We start from the raw sequence: 19,573 nt of genomic DNA, 5'->3' as shown, positions 1-19,573 counted from the left end.
GGGTATAAGAATGACATGCTTCATCCCAGAGCTCAAATTCATGGAGCCGCAGCCATGGAGACGGGTTGGTTTACATCAGCATATATCAGCACTGAAAAGGACCCGGACGCACAGCAGCTATTAATTAAACCCTTGGTGCTGGGGATAATGACTTCATGTGGCAAAAGGGGAAGCAGAGCACGATGGAGTTTGGTGCCGATCCTCTGAGGTCTCCAGGTGTCCTCATCCCAGCTTCTAATGCCTCCCACCACAGCTGCTGGTGTATGACCCTCACCGCTGGGCCAGCAGTGGGCTTGGGGTTGATGCCAAAGATAAAAGCAGGTCCTGCCACTGGTCCCCATCTCCTGTGGGCTGGAGGAAGACACGAAACATGGTTCCTCTGTCCCCTGCAACAGAGGAAGAGACTCAGTATGATTTTTCAGAAATTAAAAGAATGAAAAATGAAAGGTGATGTTTGTTACGGGTTTTATGAGCTGTAGCCTACTGACATTAAGGAATAAAATGCTTGCTATGAGTCAGTTTTGTATCTTCAACCATGAAACTAAGATCTCTGAGGTGTTCCTCTCAGATAGGGGCATAGCCAGGCTGAATGAGCAGGTTCAACCCGCGCCCTGATTTGCAGCTAACTGTGATTAGTGGTAGACTGGTCTGTAGCTAATGTCATGGATATTTTGGGCGCTCTTCTCATTACAGGTCCCTTGGGGCCAGTGGACTAGATCTGTGGAAACTGTGTTGGTTTAAACCTATTCTGATACCTGGTTTCGCTGATGAGCTGATCCGTATCTATATTCAAGTTTTGGGGGTTAATCTAAGAAATTAAGGAAATGGCAAGAGAAGCTTAATATATAGGAAGGGAAGGACTTGGATGGTTCCCAGTCCAGAGTGGTCATGGAGTGTCCGTCCCCAAAACCCAGCTGGACACTGTCCTGGGTCCCCCGAAGGCAGAGCTGCCTGGTGACGACAGGGTGAGAAGTGGTGCCTCCACCCCTCTCCAGCGAGGGATGTTCCCTCCACCGGCAGCGAGCAGCACCATGCAGAGGCCACGCGGAAGCAGTTGGGACTGAGCGGTGATGGTTTGTCTTCAGGTCACCCACTGCCGGTGGCATCGGGGCAGCTTTCAAAGGGGGTAGCTGCATACGACAGCCGACCTTTGCATATACTTTTTTCTTAACGATAAGCTACGATATCGCAATGAGTATCCACATACACAGCTTTCTGCTGCAGAAGGCGGCTACAGCAAACGCTGCCAGCTTCGCTGGGGTTTTCTGGTTTAGCATTATTTTTCTCCTGGGCGGGCAGCCCGGTTGCACGCTCCAATGCTCCATTACGTCCCCGTTTCAGCCGGTAATCCTGACGGCAATCCTCATCCCTGCTCCCCATCGCCCTGGGCTGCACGCACCCCCAGGGCTCCAGCCTGCGAGCACAGGGAGACCCAGCTCGGCCTCGCAGGGAGCGCAGGAGCAGGCTGTCTGCCCCGAGCACCTCTCCCCTCAGACCAACTGTGCCAAAATTCGGGACAGAGTCAGGGACTAGAGCTGGGACTCTTGGGCCCAAGCGTTAATGTGGCACAGAGCAGCACCGCGCCTCACTTTGTCCAGCAGAGATAGAGAAAAGAGGGGGGGAAAAACCTCCCCTGCAATTTTAAATCCGGACAAAACAGGTTTCTAATTAAAGCAGCACTTAATCATTATTGCTCCCTGAATGCAGGGTTGGTGGATATTTGATGCAAACAGTGAGTTGGTTGAAACTCTCTCACACCGGCTCCCTCTTTGTCCCTCCGTGCGCCCGGGAATGGGTGTGATCTCCGAGTAGGAGTGTCTCTGTGGTTAAGTAGAGGATTGAATTACCGAACACTGCTGTTCCCGAGCTGACAAGGTAGCAGAACAGCAAACAAAAGTGCCTTGAACCTAGCTCACCAAAGAGGAGAGAAAGTGCTGGGTTCAGCAGAGAAGGGAGACCTGCAAGGACACAGCACGCTTTCCAGCAAGGTAAGCAGCTTCCCTGCACCCCTCTTAGTTTTTTTTCTAAAGGCCAGAACAGTTTGATGACTTTTGTTCCGTGGAATAGTAAGAAACAAACAAAGAAAAATTAATAGATTTCATACTTTTTAAAAATGGCTCAGCTGGTGTAAGCCAGGATGTCTTTACTGAAAGCAATGAGCCCATCCTGATTAGCACCGTTTGGGGTTGGAACAAGCAGCGCTATCAGCTCCCCGAGCACCCAGCCGGGCTACGTATCAGCTCCGAGGACACATGCTTTGCGTTTAGCTCTCTGCACAGGCTGGCTTTGATTTCAGGCAACGAACAATTAACGGCGTTTTGTTTTGGCCTGGTTTGTTTAATGCTTTGCTGCTGTGGGGATTTGCGTAAAGCTCGCCTGCCTTTGCAATGCGGTTAGGGGTCCAGGCAGTGACAAAAAGTCGTTGTAAGTTCTCATCGATAGGTCTTCTTGTCGTCTAATCGATAGATCTGCTAATGGCTGAGCTGCTGGGCTGTTTTGCTCTGTAAGTACAGAGTGTTTTCTCATCCTGTTCGTTTGAGATGCAAATTGCACTGAGATAAAATTGAGTTGTAATGGAGTTGACTGCAGGCTTACTTGCCGGTATTTTTCTTAGGCGTGCCTATTAAGAACATAAATATTTAACACAGCGGAGAACTGATATGAATTAGCATCTGTGGGAGGTTTGCACTTATTCAAGGCTACCCTTGCACAGATGTAAACAAATGTTACAACAGCTGAAGCAAACTGGCCCCACAAGAGCAGCACTTAGGTGGTGAATCATCCAGGTGCTCTTTACACACCACCACTAAATGGGCAGATTAGAGCCTGCAAAATAGAGATTAGACAGTCAGAGAGCATCGGCCTCCCTTTTCGGCGGGGTTTTACCATTCCCTGCCGCGTGGGCTGAGGTGCCGGGTGGAAGCAAATGCAAGGACGGGCACTAGCCGTCGTGGTGCAGATCAGGAAAGCCCTGACCATCTTCCCTCGCCTTCCTCCTAGCAGAGCCAGGTGAGCCTCCCCTCCTCCTCCTCCCTGCATGAACAGGCTGTCCTTTTCCTCCTCCGGCTCCCTTCCCACCGGGGGACATGTAGGTCTCATGACGTTATTGCCTAGGCAGGACTTTGTGGCAACAGTTGCTAAGGTCTCCCAGATGGGAGCAAAGGTTTCGTGCCATGGCCGCAAACAGTGTCATCCTGGTCTCCTGCCTTCTCGTATCTTGGAGCTGTGGTTAGGCTGAGGCAATAAATCACTGCTCTTGCATGGCCCAGGATGCTGAAGATCCTCATGGTGCCTCCTGATCTTTTCCGTGGAGCTGCGCAAGTTTTTCTGGATTTTAAGCATGGAGGTTGTTACCTTTTCTGCTCTGGACCCCCTGGGGAGGTGTGGGACACGTGATGTGGAGAAGATGCACCACGGACTCTGACTTCAGGCTGGATCTGTCCTGCAGCCTGGTCCTCCAGCACCGCCCATGCTGTGGTCATTCATCCCAAGGAGGACACCGGCTCAGACACCTGCCCTGTGCTTGGAGGATGCTGGGGCTCTGCTCTGTGCCGGGCACGTCCTGCTGGACCAAAAGCCTTCCCTCAGTATTAAATAATGCTAAATACATGGTAGCCCACTTGGAAGCAGAGCCCTGAAATGCCCTGTGCAATGAAGGGGAGCTCGGGGCACAGTGAAAGCCTTTGTGCTGCCTTTGTTCTACCTTTGTGCTACCTGGCCCAGCTCCATTTTAGCCACCCTGGGGAACGCACGTGCCACCACCACCCCTCCTCAAGGTCCCTCCTTCATCACAGGGAATGGGCTCTTTCGCAATCTCCTGAAATTTGCTCTGGGACTGACACAAATCCACAGGTTGGGCTTTCTATGTATGGAATGTCCAACTGCGCGGGGAAGGACTCCAATGTGGACACCCCACACCCAAAATATCTCTGCTCCAGCTCTTTGTTTATTCACATATATTCTTCAGCTTCTGTTGACCCCTCAGAGAAACAGATTGTACAGTCACAAGGGGATACGTGCTCCTACTACTCCTTAAAACCTCTCTTCTCATGCTCTCCCTTTCCACATAATACAACCCTGTAAGTGGGCCTAATTATGATTTATCCTGGATGATTATACATTTCTACTGTATTTCCACCCATTCTGGGTGTAAAAGGAATGCAGAAAGAGGTGAATATTGTCGCTAAGTCTTTGGCATCCTTCAGTCCAAAAAGTCCTCTGAATGTTAATTTCCAACATCAGATGATGTGCATTTGCTTCAGTTGCCTTGATTTTCAAGGACCTCTGCTTGAAAAAGAAATCCTACCATTTGTTATTCATCTTTATCTGAGCCTATTCATGCTTATCTGAGGCAGTGCTGGTTACAGTAACAGTGAAACTTGTTATTACCTTATATCCACATCAAAGACATGAGACATAGGGGATGCTAAATTGCATGGTTGAGCTCCATCCCGGGCAGTTCCTGTGGAATGAGCTATTCAGAGCAGCCAACCTCTCCCACCTAAAAATGCCCTGTTGCCATGCCCTGGGATGAAAAAATAGGTTTCTGGATGGCCCTTTATTTAAAACTGCTCTTACAAAAACAGCTGAACAGGGTAAGAAACAAGCAGTGCTAGAAATCATATTCTTTTTTGGGTGATAGAAACTATCTAGATACCCACCTTCCCTTTGGGGGGGTGCTAGAGCCTGAATTACTGTACTTTGTTGCTTTCTATGAAATAGCTGTCTGGGTCTGAGCAAACCCAACCCATCCCAGTCTTTCAGATGCCTGGTTCCCTTCCCTGTGCTCAGACAAAACTCCCATTGGCAGCTCTGGGTGCAAAAGACGGTCCCGGATGAATGACTATCTAAAGCTGTTTGCTGTATTTGCAGGGACGTTTTATTCATTTGACTTTGTGCGGTTGACATGCTACTCTCTCAAAGCCGGCCTTCATTTCTGCCAAGAGAGGATTGCACGCTCTTCCCGCACTCGCGTGCTGTGGTCCTGCATGGACTGGGTTTCACTTTTTATGCCAAGCGAGTGCCAGACGCACGGCCCCATGGGCTGGGGCTTTGCTCCTTGCTGTGCCATGTCGGCAGAGAGCTGTGCTCAGGCGTGTAGGAGCCCCAGAGCTGGGCAGCACAGGGTTTAGCTCACAATATCGTGATGCACCACCACCATCCATCATACAGCACATGGTACCACAGGGGCAAAGTTACTGCCCTTATTGCCCCATGTCCCTCTGCCCTTCATTCCCAGTAATCCACCCCATCTCCATTTGCCCCGTTGTCTCCCTGGACCCCTTTCCTACCACAACAGAGAATAGCCACCAAAAGCCATCTCAGGAAGGAAACACAACCACAGGGTCTCTTGAGGGTGGGATGGTGCTCCTCAAGGAGCAATCACTTGAAGTGGGGAGACACGGGTGGAGACTGAGTGGCACCCACAAAGTCACAGGAGGACCAAGAGTGACCTCACAGCCCACGCTGGGTTGGAAGGGCTGGGTGAAACGGTGGTAAACACACTACGTATGCGGTGCTGAACGCAAGCCTAGAGGATAACACTAGTGTGGGTGACTGCTACCAAAAAGGCGTGTGTTGCTGGTGTTCCCTTGAGAGAAGATCCTGTGAAGGTCTGGCTCTGTTTCAAAGACCTTAAAGCTCATATAAGGCAACTCACACCTTTGCTCAGCACCCAGTCCCAGTGGAAGCCTGGGTTGGGTTGTTTGGTACCTACTTACTTTGACGTAATTTAGGTGTCTGTCAGCAGAGGTGTGTCAGCTAACATACACAAAGGGTGAGCTTTCCTTTGCAGCTCGAGAAAGAAACCTTCCCCCTGAATAAATGTGTCGCATCTCGTCAGGTGAGCGATGGAAATGCACAGTCCCCTATGGAGCACCATGCTTAGGTCCAGTTCATTTCATTTGCAATCCGAAATGTAAACCTGTTTTTTTCCAGAAGTCCTCTGTTTCTCTTCCCAAGTTTGGAGTGATGCTTGCAGGTATGAACCGGAGCAAAACTGGAACGGTCCCTTCCTTTTGATAGTTAATATTAATCTCGCCACTTTCTACTGGGAAGACAATGCTCTGGGAACCGGTTCTCCAGCTGGTCTGAGCGGACCCAGACCAGCACCCCTGCTCCATCACCATCAAACAAAGGTCCTGATAGCAAGGGCTTGTTCAACTGCACTAGTGAAACAGTGGATGAGGGAAAAACATCCTCTTTATCTTGTACACATACATATATGCACTTATATGCATGCGTGCATTCTTACAATAGATATAAAACTGTTATATGCAGTAGCAAAAATCGTAACTCTTAGACTTGTTTTTTGAGAAGGATGGGCCAGGTGGGCACTGGTGCTTGGGTTTAACTGCGGTTTGTTTGTGGTATTTGGCTCGGTTCATGCTGACAGATCCGGCAAGCCGGTTCTCAGGGCACGGTGGATGGGGCTGAGCTCCCACGCTCTGAGACAGGTGAAGGGCAGTGTGGCAAGCTGGGATCTCCACCCAGGGGTTTGCCCCATAGGCCAAGGGGACAGTAAGTTCCTCCTGACCGAGAGTCACCAGATCTGCCCTAGACCCAATGTCAGGATGAGGGGAACCACCCGGGGAGCGTCCTCCTCAGACTTAAGCACCTAAAACTAAGACATCCGAGTGAGGGTGGATGAATCCCAGCCTCTAACCCCCTGTCCTAGCTTCCTCCACGCTCTTTTAACCCTGCATAGGAAGCAGTGGGCTTTCCTCAGTTTCAGCTGGGAAAATGCCTTCTTTTGAGGGTCTCTCCTCAACTTCCAGCTGTCACACCCTTCCCGTAAGCTTCTGAAGTGCAGGTGCTCCCCAGGGCTCAGGAAGCTCTTGTAACCGTGACCAAACACACACACTCTCCTCCCTGATGTCTCAGCTCTGGTTTTACTTACCTGCAGTCATTAGGTTAAATAATGCTCCCTTAAAATGCTGGTGTGGGAGAGGATCATAACTTTTTTCCTGGAGGTGGTGAGTTGTTAGAAGTTAATTTCTGAGAACGTTTTTAACCTGAACCACTTCTCTGGAAACCAGGAAGAGGAATTAAAATGGCTTCAGCTTTGTTTTCCTTCTGCGTGCATCTCCTGCCCTCCCTGTGGCACGAAGCCCTGCCTTCGGACACAGTGCCGGTCCTGAGCCAGTGATCTCTCCCTTTCACCAGGGGAGAAAGAGATGAAAGAAAGGAGAGATTTGTTCGTAACGAATTGGCAAGCCTCATGCTTGCCTTTCCCTTGGGACGGCTCTGTACCGTTACTGACTCAGTAACCTCACGAGGAGGAGCCGGAGGTGGAATGGATACCTCTGACGCAGGCATGCGCCAAGCTGCATTTTATTATTTGAAAATAATGCACTTGGCACCACTCCAGGGGCCATGCTGCTGCAAGGCGCTTGCACGCGGAAGGCTTTTAACAGCTTCTTGTGCCACTGTTTTTTCTCACGGATCCTGAGAGAGAGGTGGGTTTGTGCCGAAAGAGTTTGTTATCGGTCGCTGGGACTGATCTCAGGGGAAAGTTACTGCAGCTCAGACTCCGCTGCTGCTTCTGAAAGCTTTGAGTCTAACAGGGCTGCCCTCACCCTGCAGAGATGCTACCTGCCTGGGAGAGCCTGCTGCTTTCAAAGACATCCTGGGGAAGAAGGATTCCACAGGAGAACAGTCAGTCAAGAACTGCCAGCCTCCATGTTCAGCCAATTTGCTCTCCCTTTTCCAGCGCCAGTCACTGCTGAGCACTGGGCTCTGCATCCAGCGTGATGAATGTGGAAACTCAGGCTGCATGACTTGGGAGTTGTGGCTGGTGTTAAGGCTTTCTGATTTAATTGTCAGTACATTGTTCTTACATTGTTGAGAAGTTTGCTGGAACAATACAGCTCTACTGTTCCCAGGAAAAATAGTCAGTTGTTAAAATTTTAGAGGGAGGATTCAGAAATGGCAGCAGTTTGGGAAAAATTTGCTCCTACAAATCAGTTTCCCAAGACCATCTGCTTGAAGATCAGACTGCTGGAAAGCTACCAGCAGTGAGATAAATAGAGAGGACAAAGGAGGTCATAAAGAGAGGTGTGGAGAGATGAGCAAGATTTTCTGGATGGAGCGAGGTGTTGAGCTAGAATTTATGACAGGTGGAAATAAGACAACTGCAGGGACTAGTCAAAGTCAGAGGAGATAAATTGTGAGTTGCCTGCCCTTCTAAATCAGATGTCCTCTGAGGAATTTGAAGACACAGATGAGATACAGATTGAGGGCTGTTGCAACTGGGAAGGTGGTTATTTCCCAGTAACCTAGTATTTCCTTGTGCTCCTTCCTTTTAAGCAAGGAGCAATGGTAGGTTTGGAGAATTAATGCAAAGCCCATCTGCATGTGGCTCACAAGGGGCTGAAAGGTAAAGGCTCACAGCACCAGCGGGTTTCTCAGAAAGACTGTGTGTAAGCCACTAAGTCAGAGATGCCAGAAATGGACAGGGGGTGAAGGCACAGGTTATAGAAAGACACACGAAGCTGAAGGTCTGCTTCTTGGTAATGCCTGGGACGGTGGTTGGAGATGGAGTAAATTTGCAGGGTTCAAGAGATACAGCAACTGGGTCCTGGGGAGACTGGTCAGCTTTCATCAGACAGGGCAAACCGGTAGATCCAGGTTTGTGCATCCTTTGAATTTACTAAACAGGGAATTCAAACCTCTCCTGGGGTATAGAGCACTTCCAGTTTGAGAGGCCATCAAGAACATGAAATCATCTCAGTGAGTCTCCTCTTAGTCCCAGGCCGCTAAGTCTTCACTCACATTAACTCTGAACAGACTTCAGCATCTCAGTCCTCAGCACCCCAGGCCTTGCCCCATGACCAAAGAACAGAAAAGACCAGCTGCCTGTGATGGCAGGTAGCTGTTTGGACGAGACATGATCTGCTGATCCCTGGCAGCCATTCATGGAGAAAGGGAAAACCTGCCCATCTGAACCCAGTGAAGTCCTTTCTTATCTCCAGAGCCATTGACCCTGAGAAGGTGAGCAAGAAGCTTCTTCACAATCTTAGTTCACCCTGTCCGATGCCCCATCTCAAGTTTTCATCCATCTCTACTTCAGAGAAGACTGAAAAAGCCCTTCAACTCCTTTCATGATCCACCCAGATGATTGGTATCATGGATAGGGGGTCTTTTCTGCCCTGTGGAGGTGGCTGGGTGAAGCCCTGAAGCATGAGGATCAATCCATGTTATTGCCTTAATGCCAAACCGATGGGAAAGCGCAGCTTGCTGAAAGTCCAGCACCTGAACAGGGCTCACAGTCACAGACCCCCGAGGAGCTGAGCCAAGAGAGCACACCCCAGCCATTTAGCTGTCTCATTTCAAAGACATTAAGTAAGGGCGAGCCTGCCAGCTTCCCTAATGAGCTGTTCCAATATTTAATTGCCCACCGTGATCAGAAATAGCATCTTATTTCAAGGCCTGGTTTACGTAATTTTAGCTGCCAGGCAACAGCTCTTTCCAAGAAGGTTGAAGTGCTCTCTGTGGTCATCTGGGAGCGTCTGTGCAGAGCCCTCTCCTTGGCATGCTGGCCACAGCGAGCTCCTGAACCTGGACCTCACGGGACCCAGAGGAGGAGGGTGAGCCAAGCTGTACTTTTCCCTCTTTTGTCACCCCCCAAAACACATATCCCATTCCCTGCCTCATCCCCATGTCCCAGCACATCCAACATGGGTAATGCAATTCAGCTTCTCTGATTGCAACCCTTCCTGTGATTGTGCAAGAGGATAGGAGCTGTCACCAACACACACGTACACATATGGATATGTATGTCGCAGGTGCTCTCACCTATGCAAACTTTGCCTTCCTTTCAAAAAATTGGAGGAGGATATTACGTGACTGAGTGTGTGACAACATGAGAGAGAAGACAAGCCCCATTGCTGGACCCCCCATCTCTCATCCTACATGTGATAAAAGCCACTTTTTCTCCTCTTGCAACAGGAAAATAAAAGACAGCTTGTGTTGGTTGAGTGCTGTACTTCTGGACAGTCACTCGCTAGGGACAGTCACCGTTCAAAGCAACGGTCCCAAGCAGTAGCTGATGAGCCACACAAGGTAACTCAACGTTGAATTTCATTCCTCTGGGCAAAATAAGAGTTAACTGCTATCCTTTATGCAAACAAAAAAATGGCACCTACTTGGGCCCAGATGCCCAACTATAATGGAGACAATGAAAGCAATTCAACAGCCCTGGTTTACCTCATCTAATGCCAGTCCAAGTATTCCCAATAATTAGGCCTTTCAGCCTGGAAAGGCTGGAGCCACAGCTGCTTCCTATTTTCCCAAAGCTGTACAGAGCATTAGTCATTTCACTGGGGTTTTTTTATTACCGTGACTACAGCCCAGTAAGTGTGCCGCCAAAACCCAGACAAGCCAAATCAGGCTTAATTCAGACCGTACTGCGGGAGTTTGAAATGATCTCCTATCCCCCTTCTGAGTCCTTATTTTCCGTCCCCACCCAAACAGCCCGAGACTGCCTGAAGAAATGTCCTGCTAGGTCTGCTTTCTCGACACTCACCAGGTTGATCAAAATGAAGGAGTGATTGCTGGCACTTCCACCCCAACTGTTATTCATTAACCGACCTTGGGAGTGACCTTGACACTTAATTAGTCATCTAGTCCTTCCTGAAGGCAAAGCTTTTCCCCACGCTGTGCTGGTTGGAGAAGGGATGGGGATCGTATTTAGCAAGCAGGAGCACTGCTGCGATTTTGGCAGTGCCGTGAAGGGGAGAGGATGTAACAGAGACCCATCTGCCCTCACCCACCAGCTTTGTTACCTATGATTGCATTAGGGAAGGCTTTGCTTTTAGCTCTGGAGGCTCCAGCTTGTCCCCACTGTGACATCCAGCCAAGATGCCAGCCACGGACATTTGGTTTCCAGGTCCTCTTCTCTCACCCAACAGCAGCATTTGCTCTTTGCAGTTTAATTTATAGCATCTCAACCAAGTGGTGATGACACAGCAGAGCAGCTCCAAGCCAGCGCTGGTCTTTGCTACACAGTGGCCACCTCTCAGCCCCCGCTCATGGTGGGAACTTATCTCCTCTTTCTATGGTCGTGAGAGTCCCTGGAAATGGTGGAAATAGGGTAGCTGGCCCTGGAGGTGGAAATGGGGTAGTTGCATGTTACTAATGTGGAGGCAAAGAGGTGAGCTACAGCTGCTTTAGTGACTCTCTTCCCCCTTCACAGGTAAAGCTGTGTCTGTGTACAAGGAAGCAAACGTCCATCCCCATAACAAGTTTTTTCCCAATGAATTCCTGCCCCAGAGGCAGTTGACTCATGCTCCTTTGCAATTTGCGTTTCACCTAGCGCTGAGCAAAACTGGTTTGATTGAGATAGGAACTGACCCAGACACTGCTGTTGAAACCCCACAGTGACCCCAAGCCTCTTAACGTCCTTTTTTTTTTCTTTTTAAATTAGAAAAGTTTCTGCCCTTCCTGGTTTCAGCACAGATGGGAAGTTTTCACTCCATAAATACTGGATTTTGTGTCTGGGCAGGAGTTGAATTATGGGATCATCTGATTAAAAACCCACATTAAATCATTAATGAAATGAGCTGTCTGATTATATAAGTCATATTCCTATTATTTCTAACTTGGCCACCAGCCGAAAGAAGCTGGGAAGTCCAAAGAAACAGCCAACCTTGACTGTGCTTCACACTACCCCCCCCAGCTTAATGACTAAGGACGAAGGGAGGGACAGCATTTCCTGGAAAAGTGGGGACCAGCACTAATGGGCAGGTTTCAGGTGGAGAAAAAAGCCCCAGGAGCGGAGGAGATCCAAGATCCCTGTTTTGAGTCAAAGAGGTTTGGGTGGGAATCGGTAGAGCATTGCTGGCTTTCGGAGGGTTTTGTCCAACACGGCTGTCTGCACTCAAAGAAATCTCAGCATCCTTTGGGTTAACTTTTCTGACGGGAGCGGTTGGGATGCTGGGAGAAGCAGGGAGCCAGCTGTGTCTCACAGCTGGCCAGCTGCCGGTTTCCTGTGCTGTTCGGAGGCGAGCAAGACGCCTGCTGCCTTCCACAGAGAGCAGTGTCAGTTTTTCTAAAAAACTTCACCCCCCCTGAATTCTCCCTCACATATAAACGTGTTTACTGGCTTTGTTTTCAGGTTGTTCCTGTTTTGATGCTGGAAGGAAAAACCCTAAATAAATTAAAAAGATAGCTGAGGGAAGGAGGTTTCACTCGGGTTTTTCTTTGATAGGGACCTTTCAAATGCCATATTAAAAGAAAGGAAAGGTCTTTTGGTTAAAGATCCGAACTGGGATCATGTTTTTGGCTTCAGTTCCTGATAGCCCTGGACTTCACAGTAGGTGAATCAGGACCCCATTCAGAAAAGTGTCTAACTCCTCTGTAGACACTGAAATATCTTCCTGGATCTGGCTTTTAATCTGTGTGGGTCTCAATTACCTTTCTGGGAATTGAGATGAAAAATGCCTTTTTTAATCCATGCTGTTTGTCTTCTTGCCTGGAAGCTATCTGGAGAACCTGAGAGGGAGATGAAAGTTGCTGAATGCACTCCTGGTAGGTACATGAGGCCACATGGACTCAGTCTTCCACAGTCCTTCAGATATGTCTGTGTTCAGGAAGGAGTGAGCATGTCTGACTCCTGCTACCGAGTGCTGCCAGACTGTGAGTGCCTGCTCAGTTAGCAGAGAGGTGTTGGGGCTGTGCTCAAAACATCCCTGGAGGTACCTGCATCTCTCTACTGCCTGTGCAAGGATCCAAGGTCTGGCAGCTCTGGGCTGTGGGAGATATGGATGCACCAATGTTCCTGCCTAGAACAGCAATTTTTGTGCTCTTACTTAGTGTGCAAACTCTTCAGGAGAAGGACCGTCGCTTCTTATGACTTTATGGTACCAAGTGCAGCACGTCTCTCCATGCTCTCATAACACGAGCAATAAACATGCCTTCTGGCAGGCGATCATCTGTCTTTGTTCTTTTCCTCCTTCAGAAGAAGCTTTTTCCATGGCTTTGTGCCATGCTTCTTTTATTTTTCATCTTATTGTGGCTCAGTTGTTGTGCCGAGTTGAGGCAGCCATAGCACCGTTCCTTCTCGTAGGCGGTTTCCTACAGCTGAGCAGAGGAGTGCAGGAGAGGCCGTGGCCTACAATCAGTGCAGCCTTTTCATCCAGAGACGGAGAAGAGAAAATGCAGTCAGTCAAGCTGCTGTTGTTTTTAACGTAGTACAATCGTTCAGTCTGTCATGAGCAAATGCAAATCAGGGGAGGGCACCGGCAAAGAAAATGAATGCAAAACACAGAAATCAGTGAGCCGTGTTTTCTCTCGAAGCTGGGCTTTGATTTGTGAGCAGGATTGACTCATACAGGAACAGTGGATACGGGTCTTGCCCCTACACAAACACAATCTGTCCTGTGGCCGCTCCATTGGAGCCGAGCTGCTCAGCAGGCACCTGTCGTGCCCCATGGGCCAGCCAGCTCTGCTAGGATGTAACCCAGTGTTTTCATATACATTGGCTTTGGGTTTGATTTGCTTCAGGAGGTTGCCCTGTAAACAAACCGGGTTCAGAAGTTGCTTCTTGAGCAAAAAAAACCTCAGCTATCCAAGCAGTAGGAACGGGGAACATAGCTCAGAGTAGTCCTTTTTTCTTTTCACAGCTGGTAGATATGATAGAGGATGGATGAGAGACCTTTACCCATCAGAGGAGCAGCTGGAGATGCCAAAACCATCTCAGATGTCCCCAGACACCTTTGTGTGGGCAACTGAAACCTACTTCTTCCCCATACAGGCAGCAGAGCCTGGGGACTTGCTCAGCTATGTGTAAAGTAGACATCTGGGTCATCAGTTGGATCCCTCCATATGCTGTGTTGGCTGCGCTGGCTATGTCTCCATTGACCTTTACAGAGCTGAGAGCCTGGTGCCCTGCCCTGACATACCTTGCAGGTGTCTTAATTTAGACCTGAACCTCCTCCTGAAGTGGAAGAGCTTAATTCCTTAGGATCTCAGTGCCCCAGGGTACCTGACCTGTCCTCTAGTGGCTGCTCCAGGGGGGCATGGGTCTCTTGGAGGTCCACCATTGTCTCTGCCACCCCTTGTGCCATGGCGGGAACAAAGCAGTACTGATGTCAGGTCCAACACCCTGGCGAATCCTTTCCACCTATTCAAATAGGGGAGCAATAATCCCGCACCAGAACAACGGTATCCTATCCAGTCTTTGCTGGGCTGTGATCCCACACTTTGCTTGGATCCCATGAGCATGGATACCCTGGGAATGGGGGTTCATCCCACCTAACTGTTGATAACTACAGATGGGCTCTCTTCAAAGTCAGCAGAGAGAGAGAGACACTTCAAGGTGCAGATTATCTGTATTAAACCTCCACTGACGGTAAGAGGAACCATCTGACTAGCACACTTACTGTTGTATCCAATTATAGAGTTATTTTGTTTTGTCTTCTTCCTTTTCCTTCTAGCTCAGACGGCAGGATGGCAGATGGTGACACAAATCTCCCAACTATCGAGAGAAAGCTGGGACTGCAAATATGGGGCATAGAGGTACGCCAAGAGGCAACGATGGCATATGTCCTCTGCATGTGTGCGTGTATATGTTTCAAGAAAGAGATATTCTTGAAGTAATCTGCGTAGGAAAAGAGGGTGTTACACATAAGATACAGTGGGAAACAGGAGACCCAACTTGTCCCTGTGCAACTTTTAACATGTTATTGCTTTGGTTTCCTGGTCTGTAAAACAGGGATAATATTGACTAAGGAAATACAAATGTGGTGGGACTGAAGCTGTTCCTCCAGCACTGGAGGCTTTCTCACCCCCTTCAGGAACCAATGCAAGGCTGCATCAGCACATCAGAAATGAACTACCTGTTTCACCAAGAAGAGGGGTTATGCATAGGTAACCTTAGTCTATACCAGCAGCTGCCATGGGGAAAGCACCCATTTTTGCAGCAAAGGCATGGAGTCTATTTGCACTTCATCCTTACCTTTCCCACTCTGATCAATGGGTCACTGCAGGGAGAGATACTGCAGCTTGCGAGGTCACCTTCTGCTTGCAGCGGTCCTTGCTTTTGGTTTGGAGCCAGGCTGTGCTCAATTCTGCATTTTTCTGGCCCAATTCACCAGGAACATTCCCCTGCAACGAGAGGGGGCTTAAAATGAGGTCCAGAGTCCACTCGGGGGAGCTGTGGGAAGGGACTCCAACACGTGTCTCCAAGTGCTGGTGGCCCTCTACAGGTCCCAGCTATGATACAAACATCACAGGGACTTTGCCTTTCTATTTCTCTCCAAAGCACTGTACTAAGCTTCTTTCCAGAGGATCTGTAATTAGAGACATGTGTGTGGTTCACAAGGGTCAGGCTGGTATGCTGGGAAACAAGTCAGGCCACCAGAAGAATGTATGTCTCTAATTCCAGGGAACCACAGAGCCAGCTCAAGCCCAGGAGCTGCTTGTGTACTGGTGGGTGGCACATCCAGGCACGTATGCTGGGCTGGCATGGCTGGTTAATTGTGCACTTGTACCAGATGAAGTATGCAATTAAGGTCTGGAGGGGTGAGGGACACATCAGTGTCCTCAAGTCTGTCTTTTCTCAGCACTGCTAGTTGCTATGAATCCCTGGCAAAGTGGTTATTCTAACAAAGCTCTGAAAGTTAACCTTGAACTTACGGGTACTGAGCAAAAACCACGCCCCAAAACTAAAACTGGGATGAGGTGTGCTCACTCCCCTGGGAAATTCCCTACAAATGCAAGCTCTGGAGCACTTCAACCTGACCACTAAGTCTTCTTGCTCTAGACCTACAGGATTGCAGAGGGGCAAGGAGAGTAAAATATATTTGTCAGTCTGGCCAAGCAGCATTATCATTTGCCCCTTCTCGTCTCTTACTACTTTTGGGATTTCCCCCAGAAGTGGCTTTTCCCAGCCTATGAGCACAGCCTTGGTTCTTCCTTCTCCAAACCCTAATTGTCACCTCAGTGTTTCGTGCACCCCAGCTGTCCTGTTTCTCACCCACCAACTTTTGGCTCTGAAGTTCTAGCGATGACCCTAACACTCATTTTCTTACAGAATATGAAGATGGTTCCTGTACCTGAAAAGGCTTATGGGACTTTTTTTGAAGGGGACTGTTACATAATTCTGCACGTAAGTAAGGCTGACAAACATTGGTCTTTTTGGTAGGCAACTGGTTCAACCCTTTTTGTTTAGCTCTGACTTGGATGCTGGGTATCCTCACTGGTGAGAGCAGCACTGTGGGTAAAAGTGGTTGTGCATGTGCGTTCACCATCTAATCACGCACCTGAATTTAATGTGGCTGTTGCAACAACACTGCATGTTTAGTAAATCAGAAGTCCAGAGGAACCATTAACTTAGTAATTCATTAAAATTGTTTATCTTCTAATCAGCTGAGTCATGTCCAGACATGGCAAAATGGCCAGTACGCTCCTGGCAAACTAAATCAAGGCCCACATTTGCATGACTTATGGGAGTCTTTTGGGGATGTGAGAGGTGGTCAACTGGAGGGTCTCATTTTCAGCAGATGATGTGGGTTATGGAGGTGTGCCACCTACCCTGCATCACGCAAGCAGCAGAGAGGCTCTGCAGCCCTTCTCATGTCCCCATTAGGACACTTCATCTGTCCCACCCAAATTTGGTCCAGACCTACTTGCAACCAGCTGAACCCAGGCTAGCCAGAAGATGTGCAGATGTTTTGCACTCATCTCCTAGAATTCCTTCCAGATCTCTTCATCTGCATAGAGCAATCCAGGCCCCATTGTATCAAAGGACATCCATACGGTGGAAACCAGAAGCATTTCCCACTTCCTGGGTCTGAGTGACCCTCCCGCAAACATCTCCGTCAGTCAAGAGACGGCAAAGCCTCCACTATCACACAATAAACAAATGCACATCCCATATACATCAGGCTGGAAAAGCAGGCTGGGATAGCGACGCAGAATGTATCTCCTGCTCTAATTCACCATGCGCATGCCTTTATGCCACCTTTTGAGTGCTGAACGGATTTGGTAGCAGCCACCCAAAGGCATGCTTAGAGCGGAATATGAGTGTCCTTGCAAGGAGCTGACTGTAGATATCAGTATAGATTTTGTTGCTCACAGGCTCAGCTTATGTTACAATAGCTTCCCCAGGTAGAAGAACCCTTAATCAGCCCAGTACTCTCCTAAGCCTCTACAGACAAGAGGGTAAAAATACTCGACTTTGCATTCTGCATCTTCACTGGAGGCTCTCCAAAGATTGTCTGCAGGACAACAGGACTTTGATCGTCTTCAATAGCAACGTATTAAATTGAGTGATTTTGCCACAAATTAATTATCTGTGCCTAAAGGAACTGAGCTGTATTTTATTATTCTACTGTGTTTCACTGTGGTATCACTGCACAAAGCAAATAAACAGAACTTAGTGTCAAATCCAGTTTATAAAATGAGCTTTTATTACATTTCCCAGGTGTCCATGATAGGGTTTAACACAGCAGGTGCTGAAAAATAACTGGCACAACTCATAACGATAAGCACACCTGTTCTCAGATCGCTTGCCTCCTCTTTCTAGGCTATTGGGTTTTTCTGTAATAAGGTGAATCACAGCATGCACACACAGGCTCAGCTTCATTTGGAGTTACGTCTCTTTTGCAAGTCAGCAGGACTTCAGAGGCAGTTTGTGTTACTATGTAGTGTGATATGAGAAAGAGAACAGGAAAGAAAAGATAGTGTCTCCAGGCAAATAAATAGCAGTGTACATTACATTCAAAAAGGTGATCTATGAGAAGAGTCTCCTTTAAGTTTTAGTATCAAGCTACAAAAGTAGGACAGGTTGAATGCATTAATTTTTGTAATTGCACGGGTGCTCAGTTTTCCTTGATAACAAGAGTTATAAAAGAATATCAGACAGAAACATCCTTCAGTTCAATATGTACATAAAACCTATAAATGCTCTCCTGAATAAGGTCCCTGGCTCCAGGCTGGGCTCCCAGGGAGCATCCTAAGGCTCTGGCCTGTCTCCCCTTGTCCGGGAGAAAGGCAGAACTGGGAAAGGCCCTGGGAAAGGGCTCCACGGTCACTTGGTTTTGCCAGGTCTCCCTGGCCAGTGATATTATTTGAAACACACGTATGGGCTGTGTCTTCATCCTGACTCATCTTTCTCACCTCTTCCAGACCAAAAGAACCTCTCGCGGCTCCGCTGTGGATTTGCATTACTGGATTGGCAAGGATTCATCTCAGGATGAGCAAGGTGCCGTGGCCCTGTATGTCACCCAGCTGGACAATGCGCTCAGGGGGAACCCCGTGCAGCACCGGGAAGTAGAGGGACATGAGTCTGAGACCTTCCAAAGCTATTTCCGCAATGGCATTATGTGAGTAGCGTAAAATACCCTGCAACAAGGTGGGTCATGGTCCCTGGGGTTCCCTCTGCTTCTCTACATCTCAGGGCCATCAACATTTCAAAAATCTGAAAAATATGGATCAGCACTGAAGTTGGTCAAAATTCAGAAGAAAAATTTCCCACTTTGAAAGAATTATTTATAAGTATGGAGTCTGGAACCATGTCATTCTGTTCTACTGGTCATTTTCCCAGATATTTGCAGTAATTGCACCTTAACCTCCCTTTTGTTCACCCTAGGGTCTTCCTTCCTCTCCTCCACACACTTTAGATTAATATGCCCATTCAGGGCACTTCAGACTAATATCCCTCTTGAAGAGAAGTGCTTATTCGGCTCATGCTGGGAATAATATTCCTGTAGTGGAACGAAAGTTTGACTCTGAACGTCTGCCATCTAAAAGATACTGTTGAATCCAATCCTGTGGTCTTTGCTCACTTTGGGGTCTTTGGAAGGTGTCTCCAATAGCTGTTCTCCAGGAGGACCTTCACTGGCAATAAACACGCTAAGTGCCTTGCTTTTAAACAGCTGAAGAAAACTCAGATGAAGACCCATCCTCAGTCAATACCCTATATCCCAGTCTGGCTTTTGATACCTCTGTATTGTGCATCTCTACAACCTCTCATGAGTTTCCTCAGGCCTTTTGTGAGACAGAAAAATGCTTTTACCCTCATCTTAAAGATGAGTAAGGGACAACAAAGGACTAAAAGTCAGACCTTCAAAAACATGTAGGTTTAGAAGTCTATTTGGAAACCTATCTGCCTCTGAAATCAGTATGAGTTAGACTTCATCTTGGTCTAAACCACATCCCTAAGGTCAATCAGGAAGTCTGAGACAGAATGAGAAATTAAAGCAGGCTCTTTCGACACCTTGACAGGTGGACTAATTACCAGAGCATCCTTCCGTGGATATGTTAAACTGGGCCAAATAAGTCTAAAGTACTGTGAACCACTCGCATGCCTGACCACGTTTGCCAATTTCTTCCAAGCTATGATAAAATATATATATTAGCCACATGGCAAAAACTATAAGACTCTCAGCAATTGTCTCTTTTTCCCTTAAATGGCAACTACATTGTATCAATTATTACTTTAGTATGAACATTGGATCTGTTCTCTAAAATAGTCTAGGATATGTAGAAGTGGGTTAGACTTGCCCAAAAAATGTAAAAAAGGCTCTGGGACTTCCTTGGCAATGTCTCCATTGCCATCCCTGACCTGCCT

The 19,573-nt window shown here is 48.1% G+C and overlaps 1 protein-coding gene across 1 annotated transcript in view; it reads left to right on the top strand.

Moving 5' to 3' along the window:
* Nucleotides 1–1,952: 1,952 nt before the first annotated feature.
* VILL (villin like) overlaps nt 1,953–19,573 on the top strand; it is a 35,656-nt gene continuing 18,035 nt past the window's right edge. Inside the window, exons 1-4 of the mRNA XM_009275930.1 lie at nt 1,953–1,988; nt 14,436–14,517; nt 16,034–16,108; nt 18,130–18,326. Coding sequence (XP_009274205.1) covers nt 14,449–14,517; nt 16,034–16,108; nt 18,130–18,326 — 341 coding nt within the window. The 5' untranslated portion in view covers nt 1,953–1,988; nt 14,436–14,448. The remainder of the gene's footprint in view (nt 1,989–14,435; nt 14,518–16,033; nt 16,109–18,129; nt 18,327–19,573) is intronic.

The sequence above is a fragment of the Aptenodytes forsteri genome, unplaced genomic scaffold (genome assembly GCF_000699145.1).
Source record: "Aptenodytes forsteri isolate BGI_AS27 unplaced genomic scaffold, ASM69914v1 Scaffold80, whole genome shotgun sequence".
Lineage (NCBI taxonomy): Eukaryota > Metazoa > Chordata > Aves > Sphenisciformes > Spheniscidae > Aptenodytes > Aptenodytes forsteri.
This window is presented reverse-complemented; position numbering and strand designations above follow the sequence as displayed.